We start from the raw sequence: 16,175 nt of genomic DNA, 5'->3' as shown, positions 1-16,175 counted from the left end.
AGCGACTTGATTTTTCATACAGTTTTCATGTGTCATGAAACCTTCTTATTTTCTTCTTCAATCTTTAAAAATGTAAAAGCCATTCTCAGCTTGAGAACCATATGGAAGCAGTCAGATGGCGCGGTCAGGCCTGTGGGCTGTGGCTGGCCCAGCTCCGCCCTGGACATGCAGGTCTCTGGGGCTCCTCAGACTTAGCCCTTTCAGGTTTTCTTGCCTTCCCTCTACCCGGAATGCTCCTCACGAGCTGCGTGGCATCCTTCTGAGGCCCACATTGATGCCGCTGCCACTTTTTTTTCTTCTTCTTCTTCTTTTTTTTTTTTTTGGCTTCTTTAAGTGCTTCCAGCCAAACTAATTGCTCCTTTATCTCTAATCCTAGAACCCTTTCCCGGGCCTCCATTATAGCTTTTATCTGGCTGCACACAACTTATAGATTTATGCCTGTTCCTCTCTTTAACCTGTTCTCCTTGACAGCAGAGCCTGGCCTAGCCGCGTCCCCCTTTCTGCGCTGTCATGTGGCCATGTCACACCAAAATGCTTGCAATTCAACACTCTCGCTCACCGTCCGACAGCCGGCCAGACACACAGTCACACTAGAACTCTGGTCCCCTGATTCCCTGAGGTAGTATTTAAAATCCTGTCTGGCCAGGAATACCCCTAAATTCTCATTGGACTGAGACGGGAATGGAATATGCCATGTTGTAGGTTATTCATTTATTTATTCAATGTATGATTTGGTTTCTGGGGAAAAAAATTTGTCCATAAATCCATTTAGGGGTTTATAATGATTAACCCCGAAGTGCCATAAATCACTTGAGACTAATGCCATCAAGCTGAGGGTGGCAGAAACTGACCCCATGCTGATGTGTCCCCAGCTCCAGTCCCCACACTTCTCTGGCCTGCTCTGTGGACTGCTAGCGCAGGGGCCCACTGGTAAGGCTCCTAGCCTCGCAGGGTATACAGCGAGCCACAGCAGGGTCTCTGTTCCCATTTCTGGCTCCTTTTGGGTTGGCAGATGGGAGGCACAGTAGACAGGAGGGGGAGAGAAGAGAGAGATCTGGTTACTGATTCTGGGCTCCTCCTTCTGCTCTGGTTACTGATTCCCAGGGCCCCTCCCCAAGCACTGTGGGTTGGCGGGGGCCAGGCTCCTCAGTTCTGCCAGGTGGTGCTTCTTCTACCCCCTCTGGCCCTTTCCCCCCAACTGTGGCGAAGGCCTCCCTGCTGCATGGTCCCTGAGGGCCTCATCATCCTTGTAGAGTCCTTTAATCTCATCCTATTCTCTGTAAAAGGTCCCATCACTAAACCTTCTTCAGTGAAAGCCGGGCAGGATGCCTTCTGTCTCCTGCTAGCCCCTTGACTAAAAGCTGTCTCTGCCATGCTTTGGGCCTGTGTTTGCAAGCTGCAAAACTGAGATTATTTTAGTCATTCCCAAGTTTCCTTTCCTTCCGAGCAGTGGTTCTCAATGGGGGGTGATTTTGTACGCAGGGGTCATTTGGCCACATGTGGAAATTTTTTGGTTATCATGACTGTGTGTGTTGAGGGGAGACACTACTGGCCTCTAGCATCTAGTGGATGGAGGCCAGGAACGCTGCTAATCACCCCAAAATGCACTGGACAGTCTCCTACAACAAAGAACTCCCCACACCATAATGTCAACAGTGTTGAGGCTGAGGAACCTTGCTTGAGTCGCCAACTGATTATTGCATACGCTTGCACTATGTGCCCCAGTCTGGAAAACACTAGAAAAAGAAGTTCCCAGGGTAGAATCATTTATGAACACAATATATATACCACCATATATACGCATGCCGGCTGCAGATGAATACCACTGGGGTGCAAATCCTGCCTCCAACACTCCATCAATGAGACCTTAAGCCAGTTACACACTCTCTCTGAAACCCTGGCTTCTCACCTGTAGGCTAATGGGAGGACCTCCTTCCCACAGCCGCTGCTAGGACTGGATGAGTAATAAATGCCAAGTGCTTGAAGCCTAGAAAGCCCTCTGGAAACACTGGCCCACGTGAACTTGCAGACCCTGTTCAGGGCTGTATTCAGGGAGACAGAAGAGAGGAAGATAGGGTCTGCTTCTGAGAAGTTCATCACTAAAGCAGATTTTCAGACTGGGGGTTGTTCCCTGCTGTAGACTTGTGAAATTCATTTAGAGGTTGCAGTTAACATTAAAAATTGGAAATTTTCAGGGTGCATCATGATTTGTAAGGGAAAATGCCACTTGGTGACATTTTCTTTATAGTTCTATAGATAGATGTGTGTACTGGGTTGTGCCGGAAAATGTACTTTTTTATGGTGGGATGAGATTAACAAAGTTTAAAAGCTACCAGTTAAATAGGAAAGGTAGGACACTCGAGGCACCAGAGAAGGCCCTCTGGTTTTGCAGAAAACTCACACGAGCCTGTGAATGAATTCAAGCTTCACCACCTACAGCCTGTGTAATCTGTGTGTGTTGGGCTTGTTACAAAACCTCTCTGAGCCTTGGCTTCTTCACTGCAATGTGGGAATTAAAAATACATTTTCCACTGCACTGGGGCGGGGGGGCGGTGGGGCAGTGGGGGACAGAGCCTCATCCAGGGGTACAGAGCCTCCTGCACAGCAGGTGTGCTCCTGATCTTCTAGAGGCTCCCGTGGCTCAGTGCTTGTCGCCCATTGTCTGGCATCAAACTGTAACCCACGACCATGCCAGACAGGCCTCCAGGCACCCGAAATAGTAGAGATCCTGGTACCTATTTAATCAGATGAAATGATAATATTCATCTCTGCTTTTCTATTTTGGAAAATACAACAAAAAGATCCAGACAGGTGCTTCGCTCCCACAAAAGCCCATCGCCCGCAGTGGCAAAATGTTTCCAGGAAAGCTCTCAGAGTGAGGCTTTGTGAAGCTTGTCAGACCAGGTTGGCTTTTGGGTTTATTTTTTAAATATTTCAAAGGTGTCCTGCCACCCAACGCTAAGGAAATGAGGCTGTTTAGGAAAGGTCCAGATTTTAAAGGTAATGCCTCTGCTTCTAGTGCCACTGTTATCCTAGTTTCTGGCTGGAAAGCCTGGCCCCAGGGGCCTCGTGGCGGGGGCCCCTGCCCCTGCCACCTCCAGGCGAGTGATGGGCTGCTACTATCCGGAGCCAGAGACTCTGAGCTGGGGTTGGGAGGGACAAGCTGCCCCGCTCTCCACCGTGAGAATCCGCGCGCCCCCCTCCCCGCCCAACCCCAGCACACCCTCACTGGGAGGCACTTGCTTTTTATCAGCCTTACACAGTCCCATTCTCTGCACACCACTGGTTTTCCTCACTCACTCACTTACAACCTGAGCCCACCCCACCTTTTATTCCCCAGAGCCTTCTGGGGCCTTCTGCTTAACAGGTGTGCAATACAAGTTTGCTGTCGAATCAATCAGAACCAATATCAGCTTGTAATTGGTAGCAGTTAAGGGCTTAATGAGCAAGTTCTAAAGCCCACCCTTGGTGTTTATAAATTTTGTGTACTTAGAGCAAACTCAAGGTTGAAAGGAATGTCCTCATCTGCTCCCACACATCCACCGGACTTTGGATCTCCTCCAGGGCTGAGGAGCTCCCCACCTTGGGGTGAGCCAATTCTTTAGGATTGGAGCAGAAATCTGTGATTCCCCCTGCCATTCCTGGTCTGGGCTCTGGCTGCTAGGCGGCAATTCACAGATTGGAGCACCTGAGCTGGAGCACTCCTAGAGCTCCCAGCCTGCGTGTGTAATGCATTCGTGCGCTACATAACACGAAAGAGAGTTGAAATACGGCTCCTCTTCCACTTTACATGGCGGGAGGGGAAACACTGGTGGTTAGAGAGGTTGGGCTCTGGATTCAAAAGGCAAGAGGAATTCAGATGGCCTTGGGAAACTGGCTTAATTTCTCTGGGCCTCAGCTTCCTTGTCCATATAATGGGGATGGTGATAGCACCGACTTCACAGGCGAATGATGAGAGTTAAATGAGACGATGCTTATCAATTGCCCAACACAATGCCTGGCTCTTCAAAGGCACTCAGTATTACGATCAGCCTGACCTGAGGAGGGGCCTGGAAAGGGGCAGCTCGGGCTACACGACCCCGTCGCTGCCTTGGGCAACAGGCCACTGTGGCAGGTGCAGAGATGCAGATGTGGACACCCTAGGCCTGCAAATAAGAACAGGATGATAGAGGTGCGCCCACCCTGAAGTCACCCCGGACCCAGTCTGGGGACAGGATGAGCTCCCAGGAGTCACTACGGCCCCCGGAGGAAGCATGGCGGCCCCGCCTACCTTGGTATTGGGCACTGAAGCCGCGCTGCCGGTGGTTGCCGTCCGAGGTAAAGTGCAGCCGCAGCCAGTTCTTGCTGCTGATGACAGGGGCTGGGAGGCTGGCTCCGGTGAACCTGCAGGCACACAACGTGGGCAGGGTTAGGGGTGAGACAGGCAGGCATCCAGGCGTGTCCCCACTTCCCAAGTGAGCTGGGGCCTTAGCCCAGGCCTGGAGCGGGAAGGAGGGGCAGTGCCACCCCGGCTGCCCTCCAGCAACCTGGGGCCTGAGAAGCTTCAGGGGGCTCTTCAGGGGCCCTTCCCACCACTGAGCTACCTTGAAATGCTGTGGAGAGGGTACGTCCCTCAGGCCAGGAGCAGAGGCCCATCCCCTCCCCCCCCAGCCAGGAGTGTTGACAAGTGTCACTCCCTTGTGCCACGGACCGCAGTTGCAGGAGAGAGGCCCAGCCTTCCCAGAAGAACCCACCCACCCCCACCTAAGATCCTGATCCCCCAGCAAAAGTCCAGCCCACGACCCCCGGGCCGAGGATCGGTTACCCCTAGTGAGCTCCCAAGGAGTCCGTGGAAAGGGCCTAGGCAGGCACTCCAGGCAGTGCGGCCCTTCAGGGGTCTGAGAGCCCATTCTGGGGTCACTCACTAGGCCCCAGGTCTCCTCTGGCTCCTCCTTTATTGCTGCTGCCTCCATAAGAAGCATCCCCTTCCCTGCTGGGTCCCTCCTCCCTTAGATTAGCCTCTTGTCTGTCCCCTGTCACTGTTCACTGCCCTAGCCTCTTGGCCAATTGCCATCCTGAGCCACCTTCCAGGTCAACCAGATCCTTCCTCCTGGAGCACAGGAATCTTCAGCGGCTCCCCAGTAGCTACACAAGACCCACCGCCTTTCAAACTTCCCACCCTGTCCCCTGCCGGAACGAGCCTCTGCTTAGCGCTGCCACACTCAAGCTAAACCGTGATGCCCCCCCCACCCCCTGCGTGTTCCCTGCACCCCAGGAACCCCCTCCATCTTACCTTCCCTCCTCTACCCCACAGCCTCCCAGCTGGCCCATTGCACCAGTGTTTTCTCTCTCTTCCTCCCCGCACAAGAATCCGGTACAAAGCTTCCTGATGCCTCCCCTCTGACAGCATCACATCTCCCTCTTGTCTGCCCCCACCCCCGCGGGGACACGCCACAGGCATCTCCTAAGCACACATGCTTTGTCCTTTCCTAGGTCTTTGCCTTTTCTGCCTGGAACGGAGCCACCTGTAGCCCTCTCTCCCGCACCCCCTGTGTCGCCTGAGATGACTTCGGGAAGCCCTCAATCATCACGTCCCAGGAAAGCCTACCTCCCCTGCTTGGCTTCGAAGCCATATGGATTTGGGTTCAGATCCAGCTTCAGCACTTAGCAGCAGTGTGACCTAGGACTAGTTACTGAACCTTTCTGAGGGTGAGAATACGAATAGCAGCCTGAAGACCTGTGGGCAAAGAACTAGCCCAGTACCAGACACATAGGAGCTCAAGAAATCTCATTTTCCTTTTCCCTCCTCCGTCATGCCACAGCACTGCATTCGGATTATGATTCCCTATCTAGGTGTGTGTCTCCCTTTGATACCTCCTCAAAGAGGGTGCTGTAGCCTGGTGGTGAAGCTAGGGCTCTAGAGGGATCAGCTGTGTTATCTTCACAAAAATTACTTCAGCTCTCTGTGACTTTATCTCTAAAATGGGGACAATGACAACCATTCCCTCAAAGAGTTGCAAGGATTAAATGAGGCAATACATAACAAAGACCTTAGCATGGTCCCTGGCAAATAGAGAGCTTTTGGTAAATGGTGGCTGCTCTTTTCTTCTTGTCCACTTGCATTCTTCATCTCTGTACCAAGCACCTAGCACAATGGTTGGTACAAAGCAGGGACATGAGGATTCCAATACAAAATAGGTGGTGCACTAGTATGAGAATAATTCCAGGAGTTCCATGAATGGACTCTTTATAAAGGGAAACCAACTCGGATGGGGCAGTATCCATACAGCCTGTTACCACTCGAGGGCCTGGAGAGGAAACTGTATCCCTGAAAAAGAAGGCTGTATGGAAAGGGCCACCATGTTGGACCCAGATCTTCAGGCAGTTTGTGCAAGTCCCACCAGGAGGGATCAAGGAATGGATACCCGGAACTCACTTTCCTCCCTCCCCTCCTCCAATCTCCTACTGATGCTTCTGTTGATCTATCCCAATTGAAAGCCAGAAGCAAAGGAGCATACTGATGTAGGCTCACCCAAAGCTAAGTCTTCCTAGACATGGAACTGAGTGGAGAAGGTTGGGGAGAGGATTTGGAGGGGCAAATGGAAGAGATCCGACATGGTGGGTCCCTATAAATATGTATTAAACAAAGGAACTAACCAAGTGGCTTCATACCCTGCAAAACTGAATTTTTACTATAATGAAAATGCTGACACACACCAAACTCCAATAATACAACCCATATTGCCATGGTAAGAGCTATTATAGAAACCAATTACCGTATTTTACCAGATCCCATTTAAAATAGTTTATTACCGGCTGAGTCATTTAAGTTTTCTAAGGAGCCACAAACAGTATTGTGGGTTTTTTTTCCCCAGGCCAAATTCAATTCTATCTCAATGACAAAGCTTGGAGACTATTTACATAAGGGAAGTAGAAATAGGGAGAATTTACCTGAATAGTTCAGAACCAAAGGCTGTTTATTGCAAAACAGAATGTGGGGAGGGTGCCCGGGTCCCAGGAGCAGGATGAGAGTAATGTTGGAGATGGTAAGTGGAAGTCAGTGAGGCTTCTCCAGCCCCGGTATCTACTTTAACTCCAGCTGTCCAGCCTGGAGAAGCCCCAAGGGGCATCTGTCTTCCATCTCTCCCAAACCTTTACCCATCTCTAGGGCTCCTGCTAACTGTTCGTTCCTAAGGCTTAAACTCCCAGGGCCCTGTGGTGCCTACACACCTTTACTCTGTTCTGCTCCTGCCTCCTTGCACGTAAATGTGCATTGGAAAGTTTTCTTGGCAACTATCTCAAGAATTGGGGGCTTCTGTGTTGGAGTCATCACATCAGACTCTGCCATTGAGATGGTGCTGTGCCTCACTGAAAACTCTCCCAACAAACCAGTGACACACACAATGACATGGATGACTCTCAGAAGCTGATTATACTGATAAAAGAGGGCATACGGTATGGTTCCATTTATATGAAACTCTGGAAAAGACTAATCTATAGCGAGAGAGCGTAGATTAGCCATTGCCAGAGCTGGGGGTGAGAGATACTGGTGGGGGGCCCATGGGAGGGAGTACAAGGGACCCTCCTAGGGTGATGGAAATGTTCTACATTCTAAAGGAGATGGTGGTTATGTGGCATGTACACGTTGGTCAAAACTTTAAAAACTATACATTTAAAATGGGTCACTTTATTTTTTGCAAATTATGCCTGAATAGAGTTAATTAAAAACAAATCTTCAGTGGCTCCTATCCTTAGAGTAAAAGACCTTACTCTGACCTCAGGCTTTAAAAAAAGTCAGTGTGTCCTCACCTCTCCTACCTCCTCCTCTCTTCATCTCTATTCTTTCTGCTCTAGCCACACGGGTCTCCTTGCTGTTCAAAACTGGCCAGACCTCCTCTGGCCTCAGGGTCTTTGCACTTGACATTCCCTCTGCCTGCTAGCTGGCTCTTCTCCCAGACATCCATGTGGCTCACCTCCTCACTTCCTCTAAGCCTTTGATCAAATGTCACCTTCTCGGTGAAGTCTTTCTGGTCTGATGCCTGCCTGCCTTCCTTCCCTGAGCACATGTGCACACATGCTCATGCACACACACACACACACACAATCTCCAACCATACAGAAGACCGTACTTGTACTGGAACACACACTGCTTTTTTGTGTTTCTCTGCCTTTGCACTTGCTGCTCTTTCTGCCCTTTCCCATTGTACCACCTGGCTGCACAGAGAGGTTAAGAAACTTGTTCAAGGTCACACAGCTATTAAATGGGCAGAGGTGGGAGTCACACTTAAAGCACCCCACTCAGAGCCTATGTACTCAGCCACTGCATCGTACTGCCACATACACACAAGCATGAAGGAAGGCAGTGGAGCAGTTCAGGCTGAATTCCATTTCTGTTCTTTTTCCTCCCCTCCCATCTCCTCCCCACCCGCCCCCCCCAGGATCCTCTTTAATTTTGCTCCCTCTTAGAATCATAATTAAAGGAGAGAAACACAAAGAGAGATTCTCCCCTTCAACCCTTTCTGTCCACATTAACTTCACTCTGGGGCGCCTGGGGAACTCCAAGTTCGCCCAGGAAATTGCTATTGCAGTACAGCATAAAACGTATTTAAGCAATTACACTCAATTTTTTTTTTTTCTTTTTGGTAAATTGACTTCCGTTAAATGGGGCTTCATTAATGGAATCTGGCTTGGGGAGAATAAAAAACCACCACCACCACAACAAAAACACCACAACGGCTCCCTTTAATGTATGTAGTTGATTATGGGGAAAGTGGTTTTGAATTCCCCTACAGAAAGCTCTTAGTTCTTGTCTTGGTAATAAGAGAGCTCAGAGCAGACTTCATGGAAAGCATTTCTTCTTAAGAAGCTTCTCCTACAGTCAGGATGTTGGGAGCGCTGAGATGATAACTGAGTCTGCAAAGAATCACTGCCTAGCTGTATGCAGAGGGGGAGGAGTATTAGGAGCTCCTGGTTTCAGTTTCAGTACTCCCGAAAACTGACATGCTCAGGAGAACATTCACTCATTCATTTACTCACTAAGCACATATTGGATACGAGGCACAGCGCTTGCCAGTGGGTGCCACTCCCACCGGTTCCCTGGATATGGGGAGTCCTTGCAAAGCCTGAAATCTACCAGATTCAGCTGCAATGTCCCCTTCTCTGTACAACCTCCATCCCTCAGTCAGTGGCATCTGGCTTCTGTGCTCCCAGAGCATGTCCTGTGGGCTTAATCTCTCAGCTAAGCTCTGTGAACAGCCTGGATCTGATACAGGGTTGGAGAAGTTCTGCATCCCAGGGGCCAGCAGAAACCATCCTTCCAACCCCAAAGCTGGCTGGGGAGAATATAAAATATAGGAGGTGCGTGCCACTTTATCCCCACTCCCACACCCTCTTCCCTCCCCACCTGCCATCTGCTCTCCTCTTTGGGGGATGGAGAGGGCACCATGATGCAACCAGGGAAAAACCCTTCTGGAAATGGCTTGGTGGTGGTAGGCAAAGGGCACCAAGGCTCTTGTTGAAGACCCAACTCCTCTGTCCCCACCCAAGCTACCTCTCATCTCTGAAGAGAGCCTTTATTGACTCAGCCCTGATACCCTTTCTCATCACCAATGATTTCTGTATCAGTTTTCCTTTAGCCAAATGCCTAGGATTCTTGCTATGTTGAGATAAAAGCTTTCCCCAGGACAAACCCATAATGTTATCTATTTTCCTGGAACTGGGCAAAGGCCCAGGAGGAATGCAGTTCTCTTTTGGATATGGACTGCTGGAGTCCTTAAGTCTTAAGACTTATCTTTGGAAAGGCATCCCAAGATCTGGTTCTCAGCAGTGCCTACCCATCCCAATTGTTCAGGCAGCTCTGAGCAGCTGAGCCACGGTATGAAGATCCAAATCCCAACTACCTACCTGGAGGATTTGGGGCTTGTTTGAACAAACTCAAGCCTCTGCCAATCGTTCTTGCTCCTCAGTGTTCTTTCTCCCCATAATCCACACCATCCTCCTTGTCACCCAACCCAGGCATCATCCTTAACTCCTCCATTCCTGCCCTCCATGGCCAATGGCAGCCAAGTCTTCTCTGCTTCCTGACCTCATCATCCTCACCTGGACTACTGAGATAGCCCTCTGCCCTGCCCTCTGCCCTCACTCCATCTCTGTACTCTGTGGGGAGATTTGCCCAAGTTCCTGCCTTGCTGGAAACCCAGCAGCAAAGGCCCACAGGCACCAGTATCATAAAGTCTAGACTTTTTCATGCCTTCCCCCTCCAGTGACACCCACTTTGAGCCCCAGCTTCTTTCATGTCTCCATGCCTCTGCATATTCTACTTCCTCTACCTGGAATGTCCTTTCCTGTTGCCCCACCTGACTTCCTGGGGGGAAATATCACTGCTCCCATAAATCTAACCAAAATGTCTCCTTTTCTCCACCTCTCTCTTTCCCTGAACCCATGGGAAAAGCATTTGCCTTCACTGTGACCCCTCTGAACCATGCTCATGCCCCTGCCACAGTACTGGACACACCAAATTGTAACCATGTCCCCAGCTAGAAGCCAAGCTCTGCAAGAGCAGGGACAGGATTTTCTTTGTCTCGCCATGTCCAGCAACACAGCACAGTGCCTGGCACGTGGAACAAGTCAATTCCTTAGAACAGGGGATGGCAAACTATAGCCGGCTGTCTGTTTCTGTAAATAAAGTTTTACTGGATCACAACCGTGATCATTCATTTACATATTGTCTGCTTTCAAGCTACGATGGCAGAGTTAAGTAGTTGGGACAGAAACTATCACCTGCAAAACCCTAAATATTTACCTCGCCCTTTAAAGAAACAGTTTCCTGACACCTACCCTAAGCCTTGCAGACGACATAGCTTGTTGGTAAAAAGTAATTTCCAAGTAAGGAATAATAAAAGAACACATACACAGCTAAAACATTTCATGATGGTGTACAAAGACTTCCATGTACATTTATGTATCAATCCATTTAATGCAGGACCAAGGTCTTTCCTTTGACTACAGTTTCATTCTCTACACTGTCTCATATAAACTCCACCCATAATGCATCGTTCGCCATACCAATTCTGCTACAGCTCGTTCAGTCAACAAATATCTATCACGCACCTGCCATGTGCCAGGCACTGTGTGGGGCATTGGGGATGCAGCAGTGAGCAAGACAGACCTGGTCACTGCCCTGATGGAAGTGAGCAATTGTCTCAGTCACTCACACCTAATATTTAGGAAGCAATTCTTTTTAGAGATTCTCCTTCATGGAGTCTTCCCAAAGCATTTAATTTAGTTTCCATAGATGCAACTCTATTTCCTTTCACACTCATATTTCATCGGTTTATGTGATGTTTAATTTAAATCACATAATTACAATAAAAAGTATGACTGGCACCAAGAGAGTTGGCAACAAACCCATCTGATTCCCAGAAAGTGCAAGACTCAGCTGGTGGGACCATGGAGTGCACAGGTGTTGAGGGTGGGGGTGGGAGATGGCCCGCAGGCAGCTGGTGCTTAGAGTGCCACCGGGCAATGGTCAGGAAGATCTAGCAAGACCATGGGAGTGCCAGCTACCCCAGGGAACTGTTCTGGTGGAGAGGCCTAAGAGCACTTTCATTATGCATGCTTTGTGAATGAATGAATCAATGAATGAATGAATGGCAGTCTCTTGCTTTCGACCATGGGCATCTTTTCTAATCACATCCCCTTTGCTACTAGGAGAGTGGAAATCAGTTAATATTAAAATCTTAATTGACAAGGACTTCAGAGGACTTCCAGACCTAAGGGCCAGCTATGTATGGATCTCATCTACAGCCTTCTCGACAAATGGTCAGTCCAGATCTATTCTGAATGTTTCCAAAGATCGAGAAGTCAGCTCCTTGCCAAATTCTCCCTGTCCACTTTGATTCACTCCCACCCTTTTTCTATCTACTTCCTGCTCATCCTTTAGGTGGCGTCTTACAGCCAGTGGCTCCAGAGGGTCTGGCTGGCTTCTCCTGTGTACCTCGTGACTCCTTGCACTTCCTCTACCCCGGTGCTTGTCTCACTAAGCATCATCCAGGGGTCTGCCTCATCCTCCAAACTGTGCTGCTGAAGACAGGAGCTGTTTCTTTCTTCTTCAGTTCTTTCCTCAATACATTGCATGGAAACCTAACACATGGAAAGACCTCAATAATATTGCTTACTAGAAGAAGGAACGCTTGAATGAGTGAATGAACGAATGAGATCCTGCTAGTGAAAGCAGAGGGCATATACGGGGAAAACCAGGCGAGCAGGTGAGCCTGGAGACAGTGGGGAGAGCCTCCAAGGCCATGCTGGGTTTCATCTCGGTTTCCTATGAAGAGGGGCCACCCCACCCCCTTGGTCCCTCAGCCCTCACAGTGCTCCCCATTCACTTGGCAGCTGCTGGAACCTTTCTGGGAGACTCTTCTCACCCTGACTATCTCTAATGCACTAACAGTGAGATCTGGTAATTAATGAGGGTAAATGTTCCTTGTTCCCCAGAAGCAACTCAATAAACTCAACGAATTACCAGGACTCTTCCCTGCTCAGCTAATTGTTAGCTCCAGGGAACCTACACAAGCTGCATCAGGTAAACGCTTTTCCTCCAGACACACTGTTCCCTGGAGGGTTGAGCCGGCCAGAGGGAGGGACAGGTCTCCTGGCAGTGTGTCTGCCCCTGGGATGCGGGTGTCATCACCAGTGGGCGTCCTGGGGCTCGCGCGTTGGGGGTGGCACCTTGAGAAGGTCTGGAAGTGGCTTGGGGTGTCCGTTCCTTGCATCCCCTGCTCGGCAGCTCACCCAGAAGGGCTGCTGGCTGGGGCGTCTCCTGCCTCTGCGCAGAGGCCGTGCTCACTGGCGCTGGGTCTGCGGACGGGAGTGGCGCCGGGGGCCGAGCTCGGGGCGAGGGGGCTGGTGGCGGGTCCTCAACTGCCTTCCAGGGGCCGCCCGCCTGCCTGCCTCGTTTTCCGTCTCCACGTCTAGAGCGGGACGTTCCACTCCCTTCCGAGAGCTACAAGCCTCTCGGTGAAGAGCAAGCGCCGCGCCGGCCCCACGTGACCCTCAGGCCGCAGCTGATTGGCTCAGGGTGGCCATGTGACCCAAGCGGGGCCAGTCAGCCCCTGCGACCGTGCAGGGGCTTCGACCAAAGGAGGGCCCCGCAGGCCCGGCTCGCAGACTGGGAGGGGATTCGGGGAAAGGGTGGCGCAGCATCGCGGCGTCCGCCACTGTCGCCGCCACCCCACCCCCGCCCCATCACTTTTACACGACGTGCCGCGCCTCGTCCGTTGTCCTCCTCCACGTCCTGGGGCCTCCTGCCTGGACAGAATCTAAGCGCAGTCTCTGCCCTGCCCCGCTGCTGAATCCTTAGCTAGCCATTCCCTGCCCCCTGCCCGAGTCTCCCTTGCTCCAGGTTAGACCGGAGAGCTCGCCTGGAGACCTGATGGTCCCATGGCCTAAGATGTTAAAGCCTGCCCCATCGGGCCTGGCCTAGGAACTGCGTGCCTTAGGAGCGTGGTGACCAAGGCACACTCACACTCTACCTGGACCTTTACGCTTTCCTGGCTCAGGTCTCTGCCTAGGTGGAGATGCCAGCCTGTCTGGGTCATCACCTGTCTTATTCCCCTACACAGAGACGATAGGTTTAAGGAGGTCAAAGGTTAAGGGCCGGGCCTCTGGAATCAACACGGTCCTGTATTTGAGTCTGGGCTCCACTGTTTACTAGTTGTGTAAGTATGGGGATGTGCCTGAACTTCTCTGAGTCTGTTTCCTCATCTGTGCAATGGGAGACCTGTGAACAGCTGTGCTTGTGTATATAAGGTGTCCAGGATTGTGTTTGACACAGAGCAGGTGCCTCACAAATGTGTACTATTTTCCTCCCTTGCTTAGTTAGGTCTGAGAGGAGAAGGGATGGAATCTTATCAGTGCCTTGAACCCTACCTTCCAGAGCATACAGGGATTAAGTAGACCCAGAGTAGCCTGGCTTGGTTTCCCTGGAGAAGTAAGGATGCCTGAATTCAGTCTGGTGACAGGACAGTGCGGGGGGGAAAAGGACAGGGTACTCTCTGGCGCCCAGGGTAGCCAATCCACGTGGCAGCCACCTTCCCTTCTCCCTCGGTGGCCCCTGCCTGGCCTCCACCAGCTCCTGCTCTTTCAGCCTTGTCCATCTTCCACCTGTCACTCGCAGACATGAGTCAGAGAAGGGGCCTGTCCCCCTCCCAGAGAGGGTGGGAATGTATGCCTTGCAGAGGCCCTTGGGGATTATATTTGGATAAACTTCTCATCCTGAGGAAATGTTTGCAGATGGCTTACCGAGGAGCCTCCCACACCAGCCTCTACCTGCCACTCAACTGCCATTCTGAGCTTCAGCATCATCGATGTCCCTTCCCACCCCACCCCACCCAGAAGGAAGCAGGTAGCCAGCCCTGCCTGAGAGCCTGGCAGCTCTGAAGGCCTGGCTGAGGGCATGAACCTCCAGTTGGCTGGAGAATGGGTGGGCTAAAACATCTTGGGGATGTGCAGGCCAGTGAGCAAGGTGCCCTCATCAGACAGAGCTGGATTTGGATCCTGCCTCCACAGCCACTAGCTGTGTGACCCTGGGAGACTGCTTCACCTCTCGGAGTCTCTCTTTCCCAGTATGTGTCTCACAGTGCGTTGTGACAATTCAGGGTGATATGGTGATGCTTGTAAACTCCTGCTAAAGCTTCAAGACACAGCAGCCACATATTCTTGGTCACGGCATGTCTCCAAGCAGCAAGGGAGACTTGTGGGCAAAGGGCTAACACTTACTGAATAGGAAGCAGTTTGGGGTGGAGATTAGGAACATGGGCCCTGGAAGGTTCCTGCCTGGGTTCGAGTCTCAGCTCTAAACTTACCAGCTGTCTAACTGTGGGCAAATAACTGCTTGCTTTGGGTCTCAGTTTGCCCTTCTATTTACTAAAGATGACAATATCACCCACCTCATAGAGCTGACAGGAGGTCTAAGTGAGATAATGGGTATAAAAGCTCTCAGTACAGTGCTTGGCACATAGCAAGTGCTCAAAGACCATTTGCTACTATTATTGAGGGCACACAATGTGCCAGTGTTGTATGTCTACTTTCTGAATGACCAGCCAGAGGTCTAGCCATTTGTACGGTGGTGCAAAAGGAAGTAGAGGGAAGAGGAAGGAGTTAGGAAGGAGAGAATGGACAAATGGAGGAGAGCAGAGTTCCTGTCTTCTCATATTGCTCACCTCCATCACATCTGGGCTAATACTTTTGGTTTCAAGTGGCAGAAATCCAGATCAAATCAGCCTGGAATCAAGAAGAAATGACTGGCTGCTATAGTCAAGCCATAGCTGGCCCCGGGAATGAATAGACCCAGGGATGCAAATGCCAAAAGGCCCCTCTCTCTGTGCCCTGTCTCTGTTGTGCTCTATCTGCTGGCTTCATTCTTTCCATGACAAATGGCGATGCTCAAGGCTGGACCTATGGCCACCTTTAGCAGCTCCGGTTCATCCGCACACCTTCACTTCCAGAAACAAGACAAAAATCCCTTCCCTTAGTTCTAATTAGAAAAAGCTCAGTGGAAGCCTCTGATTAGTCCAGCTGGGGGGTGTGCCCACTGCTAGAACTGTTGGGAGGACAGTTCTCCAAAAGAAGGGTTGTGCTCAAAGGGAAGGAGGGTCGGTGCTAGGCAGACAAAATGAAAGATGTTCATGGTGGTTGAAAGAGGCAGGGGGCTGGACAAAAAGATCAGGGACCACTCTTCCTACTCTGTGGCATAATGGAGTGGCTTTGTCAAAGCCTGCAAGGGGTATATCCATCCATAGTTCACTGTGGGTGTTCTCTCCCCAAAGTTGGTCTAGTTCTAGATCTCATCCTCTCCTCCTTTACTGTATCCTGCCAGAGGTAAGTAGGCATGCTTGGCCCCCACCATGCTGATCCCATGCTTGGGCTTGATCATCTGTTCCATTTCCTGTCCACTTGTCCACTAGACCACTGGACTAGGTGTGGCTACTTCATTTCAACCAGCCTGTGTTCTCAGTAATAGACCTAGGTTCTGTTTGTACCTGTACATGCTGGTGTGGTTCTATGGGCTATCCAGGTCAGTCTACCCACTAGACTCAAGGCATTCTATGACCTGGGGTAAACTGAGCAGATCCATCTGGCATGAGAGATCCATCAACCCAAATGAGAAAAGTCTCCCCTGAATCCCTTAAGTGTTG

At 50.7% G+C, this 16,175-nt stretch overlaps 1 protein-coding gene across 1 annotated transcript in view; it reads right to left on the bottom strand.

Annotated features, from left to right (window-relative positions):
* The window catches only part of CSMD2 (CUB and Sushi multiple domains 2), a 587,452-nt gene that overhangs the window by 307,390 nt on the left and 263,887 nt on the right, over window positions 1–16,175 (bottom strand). The window contains exon 6 of the mRNA XM_035019158.1: window positions 4,271–4,383. Within this exon, the coding sequence (XP_034875049.1) occupies window positions 4,271–4,383 (113 nt within the window). The remainder of the gene's footprint in view (window positions 1–4,270; window positions 4,384–16,175) is intronic.

This window comes from Mirounga leonina, unplaced genomic scaffold, assembly GCF_011800145.1.
Source record: "Mirounga leonina isolate KUSES-001 unplaced genomic scaffold, KU_Mleo_1.0 Mir_173, whole genome shotgun sequence".
Lineage (NCBI taxonomy): Eukaryota > Metazoa > Chordata > Mammalia > Carnivora > Phocidae > Mirounga > Mirounga leonina.
Note: the sequence above shows the minus strand (reverse complement) of the source record. Positions and strands in the feature narration are given on the sequence as shown.